Source organism: Nymphaea colorata, unplaced genomic scaffold (genome assembly GCF_008831285.2).
Source record: "Nymphaea colorata isolate Beijing-Zhang1983 unplaced genomic scaffold, ASM883128v2 scaffold0550, whole genome shotgun sequence".
Classification (NCBI taxonomy): Eukaryota; Viridiplantae; Streptophyta; class Magnoliopsida; order Nymphaeales; family Nymphaeaceae; genus Nymphaea; species Nymphaea colorata.
Genome location: NW_022205056.1, coordinates 12,669 through 35,729, shown reverse-complemented (window position 1 = coordinate 35,729; position 23,061 = coordinate 12,669). Strand labels below are relative to the sequence as shown.

Sequence of the window (23,061 nt, the reverse complement as noted above, 5' to 3'; positions counted from 1 at the left end):
TAAGGTGGGGACGTGGATTTGGAAAATTGTGGAGAAAATAAACATGTGATCAAACTAAGTAACATATTCGTTGGTGTAATCAGTAACCATCACAATGGAGAAAAGTTGGTAGCATGTTACACTTAAGCAAAGCTCGTAGTGGTTGGTTGGACTTCCACAATTTCTTTTCTGTCTTTTCATTGGACTCAGTCAAATCAAGATCTGAATATTAGTCTTGAAAACTTTGGATCACAAATATTGGAAGACTTTCCTTCACAAATATTTGAAGGACAGGACACTTTAATCTATTATCAATGGGTGACGGCAATAACCGGTGAATACGTTGCAAGAAGAGATTGTTTGAAGTTTTTGTCATTTGTGTTGCCCTTGTAAGGCACGGTAGTCCCTGCTCCAAAACCGTCCATTGACCAGCTTAAAACCATCAAGCTTGAAGTGAAAATCTCTGTCCCATTCTCTCTCTACACATATACATAGATGTCTTTCTACCCTTAAGATATTATGGGCTTTCACCCGCTGATATTTCATCTGATTATTCAAAGTTACTCTGCTCACTCATGAGGGCCGATTGATTCACTATAATGAATGAATGAGAGAAAAATAAAAAGAAAAATGTGACGAGTATTTTCTTATATATGATTAGTTTATATCTTTTTTTACTTATTTATTTCTCAACCATCCATCACGATTGATTTAATGATCTTTATAAGAATACACACACACACACACACAGCACATACAAATATGATATATATATATATATACTGGATGTTGACTGGTCATCAAAAATTAAAAATCTGTCATTGAAAAAGTGTCGACTATTTACTTGCAGCAATAGTTCACGATGCTTTGGCCATTATTTATCAAACTTCCAAGTTTCTCGTTTTATCATCTGATAACATTATCTTACATATTTGAATTACATATATAAAAGAACGTTTAAGAGTATCAGTAGCTTTTTTCCATGGTAGCAGTGATTGGCAGGCATTACCTGGCCACTAATAATATTTTATATTAACAAACTCATGCATTGAGTGATTTTTTTTCCACTCTCAAGAACGTAAAAATTCCATGTTTGGTTTGAGGTTGAACTTGCTTTCACATGCATGGCCATAAATATTATTAACCGACAAATTTGGGTGGTGGCGAGCCCTCCGCTAGGCTAAAAGAATGAAAACTCAGCCGGATAAATCTTGACATCAAGCATAATCTTGGATCTTTCTCTTTATATGTTTGAACTCTTTGTCCTTGAAAAGAGCAGTCGACCTTTTGGTTGTTGTTAGCTGATAGCCATTCTCTCGGGCCAGTTACCTATAATAGCTTGTAGACATCTAAAATGGTCTATTGCTTCCACTGAAAGAGGATGTGAGCTCCTTCATACTTATCTTTTTGTTTTCTGTCGACAAATTGCATGGTACTTGCTATTTTATTATTTTACTTGATGCAGGAAACTGTGTGAATATGGAATTACATCAAGAGCTATTTGACATGTACAGTAGATGCAGATCTGCTTACCAAAATAATACCCTCTTTGTCTCCTTTTTAGCACATTAAAATGCACTTCGATCGCTGTTGATGAATAAGCACCATGTGGAAGACAATCAGCTATTTAGTGACGCTCATTGGTATATATATATATATATTTTTATATATATATATAGAGAGAGAGAGAGAGAGAGAGGGGAGAAAGAGAGAGAGGGAGAGGAAGAGAGAGCAGTCTGTAGTAAATAAAGATGTTCTCTGTTAAGCTGTGAGATTCTTACTCAACTTGGTAGTGCTAAATTTGTGCCATCAATTGCTTTTTGTATTGCATATTTGTGGTCTTACAGTTACATGAAATAAGTTAAAGCCACTATTACTTTGAGACTCTCATCTCCCCTTTGATGTGCACCAACTTTAAAGTGGAAAAAGGTTGGTTGCAGAGAAGGAAAAAAGAGAAGAGAAGAAAGAGAAAAGGTTGGTGACATAATGATGGGAAAATGATGAGATCGAAAAGTAAGTTTAAAAGAGACTGGCTAATCCAATTGTTTTTCTCTTTGTATTTCTTTTCTCGCTCATTGTACATACGTGTGTGTCTTTCTATTTGTTAATATCCCTGTTTACATCAAACCATAAGGTACGCTTTTTTCTTACATGAAATGAAGAAATCGGACATGTGTCAAGAGACTTTGCCACATGCTGGCATTATAAAGCAAATAGACCGTCTTCTTTTCTTATTTTACCTGTTTTGCTCTGGTCAACTTTGTCTTTCTTTTTTTGATTGCTGGCTTCTTTTTCTCTTTCCTTTTTTTTTGCATTTTTAGTAAGTTAAAAAAAATATTACAGTTGTCTTGGTTGGACCACAATTTCCTGATCTTTAATTTGTAAAACTGTGCCTAGTATGGTAGATATTTAACATTTCCTGCTACAGTCCAATCCAAAAGTAAATGCACCAAAGGCTGGATATATAACATCACCTAAATTTCTTGCTTGAATCATCAGTTCCTGTTGATGTATAAGTGCATTTCGTCGACACACAAAAGTTTCAGAATTTCTGGGTCGTTTAGTTATAAATTAGTTTAGGTTGTGTTTGTTTCATCTAGGATCTCAAATCTATGGATTTATGATCAAACCACCTACCCCCCTCCACTCATCTGACTTGAAATCCATAGTTGTTGACATGTAGCAAGGATTTAAAATCTATGCTACCGAAACTAAGGATCTCCCAAAACATACCTTTTTATGCAGCTTTGAATCTAAGATCTGAGGCTATCAAACAGAACCTTAGGCTGGAAAAGTGAAATGACGGAGTAGCAACTCTTATCGTTTAACTGCATCTTGGAGATGACTAGTTAAATAAAAGCAGTTGGTGCAAGTGCAGTACTTGTGGAAATATCTGAAAAAATTAGTCATGATCATATATAGAGCAACCTGCGTTAACAAGCTTTAATCTGCAAAATTTTTTATGAAGGAATATCATCAACCTTATTAAAGGAATACAAATTCGACTCGCATCTTAATAGACCAATCTGCATATAATTAATAGACCAATCTACATATAATTTCATCTATTCATTTCATTTCAACGCTCCATAGTTTCATGCAAAATACATGTATAAAAATGGTCGAATGGTGACTCTCACTATAAAGTTACCCAGCCATTTAACCAAAGCTGGCATCCATCTAGTGCAGATATTGGAGGGTTAAGAAAAAAACATGGAGAAAATATAAAAACAAATATTAGACGACAAAATGTCATTTTTTGTTTTCTCTTTGTTTTTTCTTAGTCATCTGCTATGATAAATCAGATGGTCATGGTTAGATGGCTGAGTGACTCAAACAACTAGATCACCATTCAATCTTTCTATACATAAAACACCTAACCACTTATATGTCAGATGATATATTTGTGAGTGACAATTGCTTGACCACATACTTTAACAGCAAAATGTATCTTTTATGAAAGTTTTTAGCAACATAAAATAAAAAAAAAAGAATGTATGACCATATCGGTAGCTGATTCGTTTCAATTCTCTTTATCTTTTCTCTCTCTCTCTCTCTCTCTATATATATATATATATATATAAATCGCAACTCTCTATGCTATTTAAAAATCTGAGAATCCTACTACTATTAATTGGATCTTATTTCGGTCACCAAACCAGACTATTAAGTCTATCGGATTCAGATACGTAACTGACAAAGAAGATCTATTGCATTCGCTTGCACTGCCAATTATTCCATTACGCAATGTAGTTTGGACGAATATAATGTCACATCATAATATTTCACAAGCAAATTCCCAAAATATTAATGCTGGTATATTCCCAAAATTCGCCGTCTCTGGTTACAACTTGCTTTATGTACTTCTCAAAATAATATTAAAACTTTTAAAAATAATTGCATCTTTAATATCAAGTTGACCAGAATAATCTTATTTTTTACATTATTTAGAGATTCATATGCCCCAAGTTCCAACTTAGTTTGAGTCAACGCCGGCCTCACCTGGATAATCTTTATCTGCAATCCGTCATCCAAGTATTATTGAAAATTATTAATTGGGCACGTGATGTACCTACCCCTTAAATTTTATTCTTTTCTTTTTTTTTCTTTTTTTTAGCTTTGGTCTGACATGTTTGGTGTAAGAAAGCATGTCATCACAATGGTTGCGGCTGATCCATGGCAACATAATGTTTATGATGAATACAATGTTTGATTTATACATGTTTTGTCATCCGCAATATTATATGCAGCACATTCGTTTGATTTTATACTTCTGTCATCTTTCGATATACATAATAAAAACCAGATTGCAATGATTACAATGTATTTTTTTCAATTTAACCTTCAGATATGATCTTAAGAATAATTATTAGAAAACATATATGAAATTAATCATTTTTTAAATTAATAAGTTATTGGGAAACATATAATAAATTGATCATTTAACTATCTGTATATTTATAACAAGTCAAATTGAATGGCTTTCCTTATAGAGTGACGAATTTTCACGCAAGATGGAACAACCCTACTTTTAAAGGAATTTTTTGGCTTTCTTGCTTTCTTGAAACTACACAGTCGTTATGATGCTAAGAATTCATGAGCAGCTTTTGTCTATTGCAAGTAAATAAATGCGAGTCTCGCCATATGAAAGTATGTTCTTGGATGGTTTCGTGTTTAACTTCAAGAGATGTAGCATAGCACAGCATATCAGCATTAAAGTTTTAACGAAATAACGACACAAACCGTAGACATTGTGTAGTTAAGTGGCAGATACAACAGTCAAAGAGCACATTGTGTTATGCATCACAAAATTTCATGTCAAAGTGTTGGCACATTCCGTGGCCATTATGCTTACCTAAAACAGCTTATGTCGCAACAAATTCAACCAACACACCATGGCCATTTCATCCGTAATAGTGTAGGCAACGGGACTTGTAGTGGTGGAGTTTTAGCTGTCACGATTACCTATTAGCAACAGAATTGTGAGTATCAGCACTGTCAAAGCCTAGATAATATTCATAATTGCCATGTAGACATATATAACTTAACCTTAACGCTTAAACGGAGGGGAAAACATCCTTAAAAGAAACACATACATTTATTGTACATGGAAAACTAACAACATCGACTACATGACGCTCAGATCTTCCATTGACATAAAACACAATTAAGCAGCGTCCAAAGCTGCCAATAGTAGACCAATACAGAGATCATCACAATAGAAACTATATATGGATCACCATTATTCTACATATGGATGCGAATGAAAGGTCATCTCCGGCAACCCTTCATATGGATCACCATTATTCTCTACATGGTGACACAGATAATCCTGTTTAGCTGGATAGAAGCATTCATGGTTTATGACGTTAGCCACCGCATTTGCGACTTGATCGTACACATCTTTGCAAGATAAGTCAGTGTGGTACCCGAGTCTATAATGATCGATCTGGCATCTCCAACAATGCAGTCATCTGTGCACCACCAAATTGTATGTTGAGTCTGTTGTTTCCAATGCTTATGTCAATTAGGTTGAGCACATAATACGTGCCTTGAGGACCACCTGGTGCCATCGGCATTTCTTGAACCCTTCCTGGCCTGAAACTCTGCGTCCTTACTGGATTTGAGCTGTCTGACGTGATTTCATTGCTATTGGGAGGAAGACAGTAGGCAAATTTATCATCAATAGAAGAGCCAATCTGATTTACAAGTGAGAGAGGACCACCTCCGAGGCCAACAAGGTCAGGAACTTCAAGCAAGGAGGGATTAGGAGGGCCATCCTGATGAACACAACCAGAGACAATTTCTGGAAGCTTGACGGTGCCAGCACCATTGTCAAACAAGAGCGTTTCCGAGGCCAGTATCACTTCTATGAAGGATTTGTCTTCATAGGAATATATGAATCCACAAAGTTGGTTGATAGTGCAACCATGAATGGGCAGTTCCATGCAAGAGCTTGCAGAGCAGGTCTGGCTCTTGTAGGTGGATGACTGAAGTGGATCAAACATTGTTGTTTGGCCGGAGCGGGAGTCACAAGGACAGCACATCATCCATATGAGGTCGCTAACAGTGACGAGAGTGGCCCAGTAGAGGTGGGATGGTGTACCAAGTGAGAGTTTCATGAGATACTAGCCGAAGCCTGGCATCACTGGGCTGGAGATCATGCTGGTGGTATTGGCAAACCGCGAAGCATTGCAGTGGGAGGACAGAGCCACTGCTTCGCTCGTAGAGCTAGAGTGGATAAAGGGTCATAGAGAGGTGACAGAGATGAGTCTCAATGAATGAGGTCTATATTAGTTTACACTTTCTTTCTCTGCATCTTTATCTCAACCGTTAAGTGGGTGAATGTGATATGGCTGAATATATATATATATATATATACTGATCATATCTATTGAATGCTGGATCTTGACTGGTCCTTAAAAATTAAAAACCTGTCATTAAAAAAGTACCAACTATTTATCTTGCGGCAATAGTGAATGATGATTTTGCCAACTATTTATCATACTTCCAGGCTTTTCATTTTACTCATCTGATAACATTATCTAGCATCTTTCTATCTGGAAAGATGCCTAACCTGACCCTACAAATAACAGACATTATCTATGTCTACAGTTGACCTTGCACAGTTATATGTGCTGATCTTCTAAACTTGTCATGATTCATTATTTATTTTTCGATGGTGAAATAAGTACATTTTATTTAGGATCTTGCTAACTGACGCTAGGAAAGATCTCATAGAATGTACTGATTTTTTTAATTGGTTCAGTCTTAACACAAAAAATAGGGTCGATTGAATGCTAGTTGGGTCGGCCCATGGCGATCATTTACCAAAGAAACATTCAATTTATGAGTCATTTGACCCAAATCATGAAAATGTTTAATTGATAACATAATTTTTCTGGTCTGACTAAGAAAAAAAAAGATGGCTATTCATTGTCAGACACTTCCAAGATTTTATTATCTGCTAGCCATAGCTTCAACTTCATCCACATTTTCTTTTCCTTTCGTGCCTTCTCTGCCTGCAAATCAAAATAAAGTTCTTAATTAAGTACCAACTTCATCCATATTTTCTTTTCCTTTCATGCCTTCCCAACCTGCAAATCAAAATAAAGTTCTTAATTAAATGTTAAAATTAATCATTATTAAAAATTAATTTCTATTTGAAGTACGACTTGGAAACAACCGGATTTCTATCAACCCATCCACCTACAATTTCTTGCCTTTCTGCACCAAATTTCCATATCAATTCTTCATATGGAACAACCTCCCTGACAGTAGTAGCTTTATTTTCCTGCTCAATTTTTGCCAGCCCCCTGACAACTGCTCTTTTGAGGGTCTTGTAAGCATATTGTATGGTAAGGATTGTAAGCATATTGTAAATTTATTTTTGTAATTTGTTAGCAACTAAAAAAATCCTAAAATAGAGATAATTCAGAAAAAATCTAGAAAAATGTTTTCTATATAAAAGAACTCATTACAATATCACACACATAATAAATATTCATAAATCTTCATCTATGGACATAATGATAATGACATGATTAAGATGATAAAAATTGAGGTCTTAAAGACTTACAATATATGTTTTACTGTTTTTACATCATATTATCAAACAATTAAAATAGCAACCTATCTATTCATCTTCTTCACCTTTATTATAATATTCAAACTCATTTTGCTTCATTGTCTTCATCCCCTTCAAGTGGAACGTCCTCACCAGCATATGCAGGCTCACCTTCTTCAATGTTCAAAAGGAGTAGGCCACAATGAGGCATCCATGCTTTCACATCAAATTCCTGATATTATCACTACTGCTCAGAGTGTCATTGTCAAAATTCAAAAGCAATTGCAAATTCCAAATAATGGCTATTAATGGTGCTAGGGTCACTCTCAAAAAGCATGTTTTTTCTTCCAGCAGCCACAATTCCTCATCTGTTCACTTCAAGCCTTCCAAGATAGTCAAACAAACTGAAACATTCATCTCCAAAATATTTTTATGGTATGACAAATGACAACTGCAATTTCCATGTGGTGAAACATGAAGAGGTAATCAGTAATCTGTGGCTCGAGGTGGTCTCCGTGGCAGAGCTACATCTGGTGTGGGCAATTACCGACATCAGCCTACAAATTTTCCTTATTTACATATGTAAACATAATTGAATTTAGTTTTTTTTTTTCATATGAGTGCCCCTTCAAGTTTAAAATTTAAACTCAGAATGCCCTCAATCAGAAATTTCTAGCTCTGACACTGGTGGTCTCCCTATCTATTAGTTCCATTCGCATGAAAAACTGGACTTTACTTGTTAAACGATAGCATGACATTTTCAATTTGCAATCAAAATTGGAAATCATTGATGAGATGCAAGTATGAATGGTAAGAAATAATTTATGGAAACCATTATTGTATCTTATCAAGTTATTTAAGGGTCCCTATCAGTAGGATGTAGGAAATCAATGGATTTCTTGGATGAAGGCCTTCACACATTTTAATGGTTGCATAGCTAAACCCTCAGGTCATAAACATATTTGGTTTGCTTGGCCTTTTACATTAAGTACTCCATTGCTAAAGTTTATCTTTCATTATTAATTTTTAAGGTGATAAATTATTTAAAAGTCATTTAAGTAAAACATATATATATATATATATATATAGTAACGTTATGCTACATATAAAATAGGTTTATCCAAACCCTGGAATCCAGCCGTATAATTAAATCAAATATATTTTACTTGCATAATAAGTTCTAGTGTGTTTGGGGTCTTATTGAAACCAACTTAAATTCTTTCTTCAACTTAAATTCTTTCTTTTTTTTTCCATAATGCAGTCTAAAGAAGCATGGTTTGAACAATTCATTTCCTTTCATTTTGTTTCCTCTCCCTTTCTCCACAATTCCTTTCTTTTCCTTTCTATTCTTTTCCTTTTTATCCTACTTTCCCTCCATCGAGCACTTTGAAATGACCTTATATAAGAAGTTACATGGGGAAATAGGTCACTACTGCTGTACACTTGTAGCTCCTTTTATCTTGAGAATCAGGACAATCACAGTGCTATTAAACTTCTTCACCATTCTTCTTATTCCAAAGAAAAGTTCAACCATCTTGATTATGTCATGACTGATTACTCCTTGGTACTGTTGAAAAGGGACATGAAGGATCCATTATGTACTGAAGCACTCTCCGCTTTCAAACTAAAGTTGCATACTTCACTTCTTTTGCTAAAACAGGTCTTACGAGGAAAGTATTTATTGGGTCGGCCCTAGGGTCAAAAGGCTGCCCTTGGCCCCGACTCAATATGGGCTGGGTACCTGTTAGGACGAGACCCGGCATCGACCAAGACCTCTGCCAGATGCCGATCCTCCCCATGATCTCTCGGAAGAGCCGTTGGACAAAACTAAAAACAAGTTATTTACAAGATGAATACCCAGCCGGACAGCAACCCCGGCTCAAAAATCCTTGGGAAGTAAAATACAGGAGAGGTTACCCTCCCAAAAGCTTGAACCTACTACAAATTGCTAGAAGGTTGTGAGGCTAGTACAAGCGCGATCAATACATGAATATCTCTCCTCACTCAACAAACCATTCAAGCATGCACATGCAACACATCCTGTCATACATGCCTAGGACGGCCAAACCATACCCAAGCCCGTAGGTGGTCAGGCAGCCCACGGTCATGTTTTCGGCACTTGTGCCTCCAAGGTACCACTGTGGATGCCAAGGCTATTGCCGGGTATAAAGCAAAAGACCCAAAGAATCCCATTGTTATACGGAGGGAAGAAGTATACCTGCCAGTCAGTCCCGACTTAGGGCAGTAAAGGACTCAGGTGAGAACCGGCAGCTTGGTGCTGCCTTCGAGTATTTCAGCAACCGAGGATGAAGGACTCGGCCCACCTGGACGAGGGAAGTGAAAGCTTCTGCCGATTGCTGCTGGAATACGAGAGGGGTCGCCTTCTCGGCTACGGCACTCCTTGCTGGTGATGAGTAGGCTCCAGTGGATAGAGGCTCGGTTGCCTCGAAGGTGAAGGCGCTCCTTGATTTTGCCATAGAGGATAGGTCCGCCTTTGTGAGGATAAGTAGGAGGGTCTTGTGTGGGTTGAGCTGAGCTGGGTCTGATGTGACCTTGTCTGGGCTCGACCAAATGCTAGGCTCGGTTGTGGTTAAGAGAGGTAGGTTCGGGTATGACTAATATGTAGGTGGCATGCAGTGAGGTTAGGTCTAAAGGGCAAGGGTAGGATGGGAATGATGGATGATTAGGTGTTAGGGTCGGTTGGCGCAGGGTGGCGACACTTCCTCTACTTTAGGAAAGTCTCACATTGGCAACGGCTAGTGATGAAGTGGCCGCGGATTATGGCAAGAGAGTTGAGCGTAATGGATAGGAAGGACGAGGGGCCGTTATGGAAAGGTATGGCACGTGGAGAAATTGGAAAGCGCGTGGGGGAATGAAGGGTTGGATATGGCAAGGGGTAATGGCGCATGGAAGGTTTCTTGTTTTGGAGCTAAGAGATCAGGGCTAGGATCTCAGGGCGGTTATGGAAAGTGGGAAAAGGGGAAGCGCGTGGAGGTGGCTGGCTCCTACCTTTTTGGAATGCATAGGAGTGGGACACGCTAGAGGGGGACTTGCCTTTGTGGTGGACCGTTACAAAGAGGACTGTTGGCGCTCGAGGGAGGCTGCTCCATCCAATAATTCTGGCAGCGAGAGAGTTGCAAAATGTGGCTGGCGGCTTGGGTTTCTCAACACCTAGCATGAGCTCTCAATGAAAAGCCACAACTGCCCTTTACAAATTACACCTTAAGAGAATATGGTGGTTATAATCCATGGACAATCCTAGAATGTTTTTGGGGCAACGGCTAGCTGTTTTGGTGAGGTGTGGCCAGAAAGTTGCCGATGCACAGCCGGTCTTCATCCGTCACGCACAGCTCCACCGATACTCCTCTGATTCCAGCCAAACTAGGCCAAGACACTAGTAACTAATGGGCGTCCAAACTGATATGCATGACTTCACACACCAGTTTTGTTGGAACCTGCCCCTTGTTCTAGCTGTGGCTGTGGCGGTTCCAGCAGCTTAGATCCAACTGAAGAATAGGATCTCGATGGCCGTCAAATGACACCTTTCTCCCGAATGTCTTTTCCACTACAAATGTTGAATGAGGGCTGTCGGTGGTTAGAGATGTCTCGATCAAACTCAGGGTTCAGCCTTAAGATTCCGATGTAGAACTGCCCCGTGGAAAGGATAGAACCGCGTCATCCCTAAGAAGCTTCTTCCTTCACCCGATCTAGGATCTACAACTAGTTTTGCCATTTTAAAACCCATGGACCATGCAAGATGGGCCAGATCGTGTGCCTTAGGGCTAGTTCATTCAGATGTATAAAACAACCTTCAAATGGAAGTACCAAGGGGAGAACGGGTACTTGCCTATCTTCAAAGGATGCCGGTCGTCGATGCTACATAGGAAGAAATCACCCAAGTGTTGAACATCATTCTCCTATGCAGCCTTCCCATAGATCAATCCCAGCCTCTAAACGTCCTTGTGGTTAGGATGAATGCACCGTGGATTGTATAATACCTTGCTGGTTGGGATACATAGGTGGTATGAAGAACCATTAAAGGAGGTTGCTGGTAGCCCCTTCACGAGATCTACAACCTTGAATCCGCTCAGCTATGGAATAAAGGACTTTAATAGAGAGAAGATGAAGAGAAAGATGAAGCCCATGGGTGAAACAAGAGCTCCGACCATGCCGGTTGGGGTTGGAGAAGAGCTCTGGCCACCGTCCGTTGAGAACAAGTGGAGAAGACAATCCCCACGCGGAGGAGAGTGAAAACGATTGTCAATTCTTCATTGGCATAAAATGTGTTTAGGGTTTCCCCTTTGTACAAGACTTATATACATCAAAAGTGTCTCGGTTCTAAAGCTCTAACCTGAGATGAGAAAAATGCAAAACGATTCTAAGTGCCTCAAACTGAGACGTTACAAAAGCAACTAAAACAAGGTGCTAAAGCAAATCAAACATGGGTGCGGATGTTGATCCATTTGCGACCACTCCAAAAGATCTCAGACTTGTGAATCCAAGGGGTAACTTACCTAGGTTCGCCCTAGGCTGCTCTGTTGTTTTGGTAAACATTTCGACATCCTCTTTGATCTGGCCTAAACCGAGTTGTGGTCCACTATTCTGATCTTCAATCTCCACGGAACTCAGCTCTAGCCAGACTCTCTCCTTTCAGCCTTTGCTGCTCCACGCTCACCTTCCACTGCAGCCACATGAGTGTTGCCTAAAGGGAATCCAAGAGTTGGTCCTTCAACCTCGCCTAGGTGCCTTGTGGTGCCACCCACTCGCGTGCTCTTGACCCAACACGCGTGGGCACTGTGGTCGACACCTTTGGCATGGTTAGCTGCCCTGCTGCCGCAGCAATGGCCCCTATCTCGCCTTCAGCCACACTGCTGGCTGGCCTCGTTATGGTTAACTTGGAAACTCTCCAATCTCCAAATTCATTTTCAAAACAAGTTCAAGTCACTTATTCAAAATGAATTTTGGTTCTGGAATCCAAAATCTCAATGCACATGCATATAGGATTTGCATCAATAACTCGTGCATGATGCAAGTGATCCTTCATCCTTGGTCCAATTACCCCTGTTAAAGGTGGCAGGGACGGTTGGACCTCGTACCGATGGGCGGATCCCTTTCTCTTGAAATATTTTCTTCAAAACCGCAATTTTAAAAGAACTTTGCTGATTCGCATTTCGACCCCCTTTGAGAAAGGGGTGGGGTGCAAACAGTACTCGGCTTATTGCTCACCCTTTTGTACAACCCAATAATTTCAAACAATGAGCCATCTATGAGGCCAATTGTATTTTTGTGTCTTATTTCTTTGAGCTTAACAGTTTGCACATTGTTTAATCTATGTTCCATTTCCTATAAAATTACTTGGGGGTGCCAGTTTAACTAATTTCTCTCTCCCACTCGGCAGCACAAACTACTATTTAAAATAATAATAAAACATGTAATTCCCATCTCTTTTCCTCTCTCCCTCTCTTTGTCTCTATTTCTACATGCAAGAGGACTCAAAGGGCATGAGCTGTCACTTTGTTTCTTTCTTCCAGCACATTTCACTTTCAGTGGAAGACAAGCCAAAAAAAAAGGAGCCACCCTGTTGAATAGAACCATTAATATACATTATATGACAGTTCAATCATCCTTGATATTAAACTTGCAGACTTGGTGGCACAGACGCAGACTTAAGAGGTGGAATAAAAAGGCTCAAATCAAAATACGTATGTGAAGTTGGAATATTGTGTTTCCCATGGCAATATGGTGGCTATGGAAGAACAGGAATTATGAACACCATGACAACCAGAAAAAATCCAAATCTGTTACATCAGAAGCAATTGACGTCTTTTTTATAGGACTTACCAAGTGCTAAATATGACTCCTCAAGCAAAATAACAAGTTTCTACTACTTTTCATCCTTTTTCATGTAGGAAGTCTCTCACGTATATCACCAACTTCAACACAAATCAGCATCAACCACAAAAGCATGTAGAAAACTGATATGCTAATGACACCACATTTGAAAGACGCCCTGCCTTGATCAACCAACTTCCCTTCCCTATTTTAAAGCTACTCACAGTACCTACACCACGGTCCTCATGAATCTTCATGATCGTCGAGCAACACTAGCTATTGCCGGAAGGAATTCCCATCTTTCTGTTTGCTCTCGCTCCCTCTCTCTCTAGACATGCATAAGAACTGAAAAGGCATAGAGCTGTCACATTATTTCATTCTTCCACCACACTTTCACTTTTAGTGATGGAGAAGTCAAAAAAAGGTGAACCGTCCTGTTGAATTGAAATGATTAATTTACATGATAGGACTTTGTCAATCGTTCATGTTGTTAATTGTTCATGTTTGAGATGATGTTCACGCATAGTAAACTAATTTTTTTAATGAATATGCAAATAAACAATAAGAATGAGCGTTTGGGTTGGAATTTCTTCATTATTATGTTGATTATGATGTTAGGATTTGTCCAACCAGAAAAAGCCCTTCAGTGTACATGTTAAAAAATGCATCTTCCTGAAATCACCCGAATATGGATCCCAATAAGAGCTTTTTTATGTTGCTCTCCATTTCCTTGTAATAGATGAAATGATTATTATTTATGCTCACGTATAAAAATATTTGGATTCATGTTTCCAAAAGAATTTTGAAAGCAAGAACCATCTTCAATGAGGCTTCGGAAACTTAATTTAGCCTCTTGCATGAGCCCAAGTTCCTCATCGACTTATATAGAAAAACCGAAGTCAGATATTTTTCAAGTTATTTCTTGATTTCAACATTCATAAAGGCATATGTGTATATACGTGTCATATACTTATACATACACATAATTACCTCTCTTTGTCTTCTTTTCCCTATAGTTTAACATTTTCGTTTACAATTTTTTATATACATACACATATAAATGAATTATATGTGCATTTCATTTTCTCTCTCTAAAATCTCTCTCTAAAAAAAACTTCTTCTACCAACATACACATAATTACCTCTCTTTGTCTTCTTTTCCCTATAGTTTAACATTTTCTTTTACAATTTTTTATATACGTATACATATAAATGAATTTATATGTGCATTTTATTTTCTCTCTCTAAAATCTCTCTCTCTAAAAAAAATCTTCTTCTACCTCTCTCTTTCTATTAGATTTAAAATCTTTCTTTTATAACTTTTCACATATGTATACATGTGACTATATATATGTATACATATATGCACCTCTCTCTTTTAAAAATTAAGACATTACTAAGAATCATTTCTTTTTTATTTTCCTTTCATTTCTTTCAATTTTTTCAAACACATTTTCTCAAACACCTCTTCCCTAAGGTCTAGGATTTTAATATTTGTTTATCAACTTCATTGAGACCAAAACTCAATTAATGATCTAATATTAGAATCATGCTTGATAGTCTACAACCTCATTCCATTTTCAAAAATTTGTCTCTCTTCATAAGAATATTGAAGACAATTATGTAAATAAAAGTGGGAAACTTACCTGTATGTGATGGTAAAAATGCTTTTAGATAAATGTTATAGTAGGAATGAAGGATTTGCTTCCAATTATATAAGTTCAATCCATTCATACATTCACATGCACTTGGGAAATTCACAAATAATCACATGCATTTCTCTAAAAGAATTTAAGTAACATGAAATGAAGCTCTAGCGATGTAATACCGAATTAGAGGAAAATCTTAAATTTACTTAAGTTCTTAAGAGGACACTAAATCAACATTAAAAAATGATCTTTAAAATACCCATATTATCTTCCATAGGTTTCTAAATAATATTTGCAAAGATTTCTCAATTCAAAATCTCTCAAATCATAATGGATTATGCTCTTAAATGATTCTTTAAAACTTTCTCAAAAATTTGAAATATCAAATCTTCAACATTTTCTCTAAACACCACACCATATTTAGAATGAAAAATATTTTTAAGCAAAAGTGAAATGCATAAAGAATAAGTATAGCCGTTGGATTGGTTATCCTCATAAACATCCCGAGAACAATCAATCTTCATACAGACTGGTGATTCCCACTCTCTCATTTCAAAAATAAAATTTTATATTGCTGAAGCAATTCAAAAATCAAAGTAAATTTTGGGAATGCAAACATATCAACAAATTGCTGTCCTCATCAACACTGATCTTAGAGATTTAGTATATGAAATTTGAAAACTTCGGCGTAGAACCACCCTATCGCTTACTTCCTTGAAAAGTTTTTACAGAAATTATAATACAAACTTTTTCATGTTGATTGAAAATGGATTGTCTTGGATCAAGGCGGCCAATTGAGTGATGTGTAGGTTTCAATCCCCTGCCTCATGCTTGCCATGTCATGTTAATTGTTTTTCCTTTTATTAAGACAAAGGAAAATGGATAAAGAAAATTGACAATCTAAGATAACATAAGAAAAAATGGTGAAAAACGATTCCCATCTCTAGTTTCACTCTTTCTCCAAGCAAAAGAAAAAAAAAGAAGGTCAAGTGTCCAATCACTAGGAGAAAATAATAAAGTTCTACCAACATGAATATGAAGAAATGCCTGACAATCCCCATAGATCTTCTCTTGTGCAAAATGATAACAGTGTTATTGTGCAAGAAAGAGATCAGCTCTTTGCAGGGAGAGAAACACTATGATTAAACATTTGCATGAATAGATTGTTTCTGGTTGCAAGGCTTCAAATCGACCTATTTGGAGAATGATCATCTGGTAAGTAGAAGAATAATAGAAAACATGTATGACGGTTATTATAATGTACTGCTGAAGTTTAAAAAAACAAAATCATTGTCAATAGAATATTGATAAAAAAACATATAAAGACAAAGAAAATAGTGTGTGGGCACCCCGATCGTCAGGAAGGGGATGTTCAAGTAATATTGACAAAGTTACTCTTTGATGTAGATTCATTACTTATTCTTTCTACTAAAAGGGACGGCAGCCTAACTCCCAGCAGAGTTTGCATCAAAAGTTACAAAGAAAATTGTGGTGGTGTACTTATATCCGGATGGTTTGAGAGATTGATTCGATCCTCCATTGTACTTTAAGTTGTGTTTGATCCTCCACAGCAATAAAGACAAGCTATTGGCAATGCCTTTTGTCGTTGCAAATAAGTTTATTGCCAACTCGCAAATTACCAATACTCGTCCTTGCCATTTGCAGTGTTGCCAAAAATGTTTCGCTAGCCTCAGATCACCTGCCGCCATTTTAGAAGTGCGTGGACTGGTCATTATCAGATTTTATCCAATGACGTGCCCGTGTTGAGAAAACTTGACAAATCAATATAAATTTGAAAATTTACATGGATAACGACAGTTTCAGATTAGACATCCCTATCAAGTCTGAATTAAGAATGCATTTATAAAAGAAAGAATTGTTAAAATTTACTTGTTTCCACCATTCCTCCCATTCTACTTCAAACTTCCCAGCCATGGAAAAATGATGTATTTGATGTAACCCAAGCATGGGTTACCTTCAACAATATTGGGCGGGCAGTAAGCTTCTTGATTTCCACATCAACTTCTGCCTACAAGATCGAAGAACAAAGAATAGATGAGTTTTCAGCACAAAGAAACTAACCAGCCTCAATCAATAGCAAGCTTCTACAAGAGGAAGAAACTAATCTAGCATGCACCTTAGAAAGGACAAGCTTCTATGAATCAATCATGCTCATCGAGTCTAGATCTTGATTAACTCTCCGCTCCATGCTGACATCCACATCTGCAGTGCCTGATTGGACCATAACTAGTTCAGATCTGATGAGATGACTTGGATGTTCTCTAGAAGAGAAATTAACTCATGATCAACAAAGTCAAAACCAGCTTCATGCCATCAAGGGACAAAATGCAAGTTCCTACTAAAATTGACTTGATACTGATGAAACTACAAAGAAAAGGAGGAAATTCGGAAATTCAAACTGTTACAGTCTTAAGGTATTTTTAGCAAAGTAGTTTACAAAGCGAATCATGAGAATATATATATATATTGTTACATTAAAGAGAGGCAGCTCTTTGCAAATGCACCATGTCTCAAACAACAACTATGTGTTTCAACTACTATACTTAGTAGCAAGTAGATTACACCTGTGACATGTAACTTGTTTCCAATAGCTATACATGTGCCATCAATCTTAAGAATTATATTTATAATTTCACCAATACATTCTACTTGTTGAGTAAATTGGCCACCTGTAACAACATTCTAGAAATAAAATCAGCAGTAACCCAATAGAAGATATACCAAGATAAGATCGAGAGAAAGGATTAAGTAGACCAAGTAAGGTTACTAAAAATAGCAAGAAGGCAATAGACAGTATAAAGGCTATAAGCCCAAAAGATCTTGGACGCTCCATGAACAGCAATTAGGGCAAAGAGGAATTCTTACATCCATACCCATGCTACATAGTAATGAGACTGAATAATCATCTTACCCATGTGTTGTAGGAGGAAGGCCTTGAAGTTGTTCAATATAAGGTGGCATATCAAAAAGTACAAAGTCATAAAATTCTTAATAAATAAGTAGATTGTACTGATTTCCAAATAAATATGTTCATGCATACAAAGTATGTGGAATGGATCAAAGAAAGTAGGTCTTACAAAAGCTTTGAATGCTCGACAATGTGCAGCCATCTCATATAATCAATTTGCAAACCATATCCAAAACTTATACTAAAAAAATTAGTACAATTATCATACAAAAATATTGGCCATCATGGAAAAAACGAGAGAGAGAAGAGACCAAATATCAGTTTTGAAACCATATTGAATGGCTGAATATAGATCGTTAGAGAGAGTTATAAGATTACATAGGTTAGCCACAATCTACTGCACCCATTTTCAAAGACCCAGAGGAATTAATCGACAAAAGAATATCCAAAGCAAAACGAGCAGAAGCTATGGTAAAAATGCATGCTTGAAATGTAGAATGCTTTGTAGCTGCACCTACTAAAAACACTTGATATTCTCTTTGACTTAGCTATTAATTACAAGACACACTATTAGAAAGGTGACTCGTAAAAGATAGGAGAGACATTAGAGAGGATGACCACCATAGCATATGCAAGATAGCATGTGTAGAAAAATATGAACAAACATGCATTAAAATATAGATATAAATACGTAGATAAATAGCTATATGTAATACATAAATAAATAGAGAATTAATGTAAATGTGTAGGGCATTATCACTTCAAATAACATGTCACCTTTGAGTCTTTGATAACTCTGAAGAAACCAAATGTAAAAAAAGTGTAGCAAATACCGCCAAACTACCTTATATGTATCCGCACTGCCCTTTCAAGATAATCTAAGATGCCCTCTATTGCTCCTTGCAACACCACCTTTGAAGTCAAATAAAATAGAACATCAACCTCATATTTGAAAAGAATTAACATGGAATTATTATAAGACTTGTCAGTTTGACACAGAAAAAAACCTCAAAATGATCAACTGTGGTCAGACTAAGAGAAAAGATAATGAATGACATACAAAATGTGTCATTTCTAAGATTCTAACTTTTAGATCCACAAGGGGGGGAGGGAGAGAGTTGAACGTGCAATAATCAGAAACACACAATTATGACCAAATAAAACCCTTACTTATAGGTGACAAAAGTCTAGAACTTTTGTTCCTACGATAATCAGTTCATTTCTACATGTTGGGCTTGTTTCATGGCTGGACCTTAGCCCTGTGTACATTCAGTTGGTGCAAAAGAAAGCAGTCTGTTGCCCAGATCATACTTGACATGCATGTTCTGCTGCGCAATATTCCCAATGATGGGCATCTCTCCATCTTTAATGGCTAAGCAGGCGATTGGACTTCTAAATGTTCCAAAGATATTTGAAGGTGGCAGCTTCCAGTCTGCATTAGCGAAATGAAAGTTATCATGGCTAAAAGAAGGGATAATAACAGCAAACTATTTCATGCTATGTTGAAGAAAATGTCCAAAAAAATGGACTCTTGCACATGAAGATGGATGATGGGGAGTTTTATGAGGACAATAAAATTCTTTCAGCATGTACTTCTTATTTTTAAAGATTTTTTGCCAGTGACAACTCAACAAAAATGATTATGGATGAGCTTGCTGTTGGCCACTGCATATTTATAAAAGGAAACTTAACGGACAAAAGTCCCATTTCAGATGAGGAAGTGTAATAGGCTGTTGTGGGTGCCAACTCCAATAGTGCACCAGGTCTGGATGGGTTTCCGAATTCGTTCTTTCAATATAATTGGGACATGGTAAGGACTAATATCACCGTCGCAATTAGAGATTCTTTTTTAGAAAGGAAAGTTTGTTAAGAAACTAGGCAGAAATCATATAATCTTAATTCTTAAATTTGATTTAGAATTTGTTAAGCAACTAGTGTACTGAAATTTATTTTCAGAATCATGGTTTCGAGAATGAAGAAGGTACTAAAGTGGGTCATTTCCAACATGCAAGGTTGTTTTTTGAAAGATAGAAACATCCATCAATCTCTCCTCCTTGTGCTTGAGATAGTATATGCAATGTCTTAAGGGTCAACTAGCTTATGTTGAAGATAGACCTATCAAAAGCATATGACAGGGTCAATTGGACTTTCTTACAAGCTGCCATGTTGCATTTGGGATTTCATCCTATTTGGACTCAAAGAGTAATGACAGTAATGACAAATGCCTTTTATGCTCTTGTGAATAATGACCATCAAGGTGAATACTTTGGATATTCTCAGGGTCTGCAAAAAAGATACCCTTTATCTTCATTTTTATTCCTCATTGTTATGAAAATATTTTCACGTACATTGCAAGCTGCAATGGAAAGAAGAATGATTGAAGTCCCGCATATTGGAAGAGGCATAGAGGGAGTCTTTTCTACAATCTATGCTGATGACATCTTGATTTTCTTAAAAGCCTTCAAGAATGGCTTTCTTCATCTACAATTTTTTTTTCCTATTTGAACTCCATGCTGGAATGATGATTAACCTTCAAAAATCAGCATTCTTCTCTTTCAATATGGTCCAAAGCAAGATTGCAAGTATTTGTAATCAGTTTGGCTAGAGCCTAGGACAGTTTCCTACTCGACATTTGGGTCTCCCTCCCAAGCCAACGAATTTGAGAACGTTGATCCGATTCTTATTGTTTTAAAAATGCAAAGTAGACTAAGTTTATGAAAACGAATGCTACTTTCCTATGCAGGTAGGATCTGCTTGATCAAATCAGTATTAGAAGCACTTTGTATTTGCTGGATGTTGCTGTTCAAGTGCCCGCTTGGTGTCACTAAGAAAATAGAACAGATTATGTGCAGTTTTTTATAGGAACAGTCAGACACAGGTAAGCCCCATTTAAATGCCATGAATGTCTTGACATTTCATAAATAGGAAGGTGGGATGAGTATTATAAAATTTAAAGAGGTCAATGAAGCTAACCTGTTGCTTCTCGGATGTATATTAATTTTTCACCAGGGCATATGGGATTCATTATGCATGAAGAAATATTTGAGTAGGAAAAGTCTTGGTATGTGGAAATCTTTCCCAATATTTCTTCTCTTGGTGGGGATCTAATCTGTTACTTGAAAGGTGATGAATGGAGAGCTTACGGAGTTCTGGGTAGACTGCGGGGATGTTTTACTCAAGCAGATTCCATTGGATCTGTTTGGGGAGGCAGAACCTTTCCTTCGAAAGTCTGTTAAGGAAATGCTAATACAGCGCCACATTGAGTGAAATCTATGGAGACATGTGCAATGCATTGGAGATTGCCTTCAACTTTGGCTCATGCAAAGTGCCGATTTTCTTTGTTCTAAAGAAAATTGTAAACCTGTAAAGTTTGTGAGCCAAAAATCTAGAATTCATGGTCACCTGTAAAGTTTGTGGGATACTTATGCTATGAACATTTAGCAATACATCTATTCATGGTTGATAAATTCCATAGAATAGACTCTTTCTCTATCTGGAACTGGTGGTGGAGGAAGAGGTTCTCATGTAAAGAATTCGGATGGTGTTGGCTTGCCTGCTTCAACATCATAATCTGGAAGCTATGCTGTTCCAAAAATCAGTTGGTGCTAAAGAGGTGGTTAAGATCAAGCATGAATAAACAACAATAAGGAAAATGTGTAAAATAGGCGATAAATATCTGGCTACAAACCATAATTTTCAGTCCTTTTTGGCATTGTCAGAGTAGAGATGAGTGGTGGATGGAAATGGTCACTGCTTGTGTTGCAAATGTTTATAAAGTGGCTGGTTCACTTTGGTTTAATGCCTCCCCAATCAGGAAAACCAGGTTGGTGGTACAAAGGTTTCTTTTCTCAAACATGATCAGAATTATGGATTCTGTTCTTACATAGAGGATTCCTGAAGACTGTCATGTTACTCTAATCACAAACTGTCATGCTCTTAGTTCTCGTGTCAAGGAACTAAGAGAGTGACGCTGGTTCTTTGGTAGGCTCAATAGTGAGAAGAAGGTTTTCCTCAATGTGGTAAAAAATCACTTGTCTTTGGAGGCTATCTCTTTGCTGAGCGAGCAACAGTGTCGAGGTTTAGTGATGCTGGTTCTTAATTGTGTTTTTTCTTTTTTATTCTTTGTATTCTTTTTCATCATTAATGGAAGGGGAGACCCAGCCCGACTCCGTCGGAACAGTTCCTGGTCAAGGAAGGTGGTGGCATTTCTGGCCCCAAATGAAGGGACAAGGTATACATCACAGCATTGGAGCTTCATGCATTTTTGTCGTTTTGCATCATTTTTAGCAATACAGGCAAAATTAGTAAGAACAAGATTCGTTTTGAATATTAATGTTTTCAAGAACGAAGAACCAATATAAATATAAATATAATTAAAAATATAGATAAATAAATATTAAATAAACAAATATACATATATATTCATTTTAATCTTCTAGATGTTGGACGACTAAAAGATTTAAAATCTGTCACTAACAACACCATAAATCATTCCTAAAAGTGCCATAAATAGGTACTATGTGATACACTATTGCTAATACAGCTGCATGCTTTAGCAACCAATTTTTTTTTTTTTAGAAATAAGAAAAGATCTGACATATGACAAATTTGAACATGTGTGTATGTGTGGATTCAAATTTGATGGATGCTACATTTGGTCATATATCTCAAAATAAAAAATTATTTGCTAAAATATAGACACTGAAGGGGTATTAGCAACGGTTTATAGTTTGTGGTGGTAGTGTGTTTTTATAATAGTTTGTAGTGATTTCAACAACTGTTTGTGGTGCTTTCAACCATAGATTTTTAACTTTATAATTACCTAACAACACTGGGTATTCGACATGCTAGAATTGTCCCATATAAAAGTACTAGTAATATCTTAAGTAGTCTTTAATTTTTATAGGTGAAGACCAATTAGCCTCATTGTATCGCGTCCAATGATATTTTAATTACATTACTATAAACTGATGAACTGAATGACTTTTATCATATCTAAAGGGTGCAAAAAAATCCATGTTTGGTTCTTTCAAATGCATGACCCAAAATTGTTAATTAGCTGACAAGTAAGTTCTCAATGAAGGCAAACCTCTCACTCACACAAG

The 23,061-nt window shown here is 37.0% G+C and overlaps 1 protein-coding gene across 1 annotated transcript; it reads right to left on the bottom strand.

Annotated features, from left to right (window-relative positions):
* Positions 1-4,860: 4,860 nt before the first annotated feature.
* LOC116245160 (aspartic proteinase CDR1) lies at positions 4,861-6,101 on the bottom strand. Its single transcript, XM_031616835.1, has 3 exons — positions 5,527-6,101; positions 5,076-5,163; positions 4,861-4,944 (listed from the first exon to the last, which is right to left on the bottom strand). The coding sequence occupies exons 1-3, from the start codon at positions 6,099-6,101 to the stop codon at positions 4,861-4,863; spliced, it is 747 nt and encodes a 248-aa protein (XP_031472695.1).
* Between the last annotated feature and the right edge of the window lie 16,960 nt (positions 6,102-23,061).

Excerpts from the sequence above, each read along its gene's own strand:
- LOC116245160 (XM_031616835.1), bottom strand. The coding sequence starts at position 6,101 with ATGAAACTCTCACTTGGTACACCATCCCACCTCTACTGGGCCACTCTC. Across the intron at positions 5,164-5,526 it reads CCAGGTGGTCCTCAAGGCAC|CTTTGGACGCTGCTTAATTG; the intron begins GTATTATGTGCT and ends TACTATTGGCAG. Across the intron at positions 4,945-5,075 it reads GTTTTCCATGTACAATAAAT|GTAATCGTGACAGCTAAAAC; the intron begins GTATGTGTTTCT and ends TGTTGCTAATAG.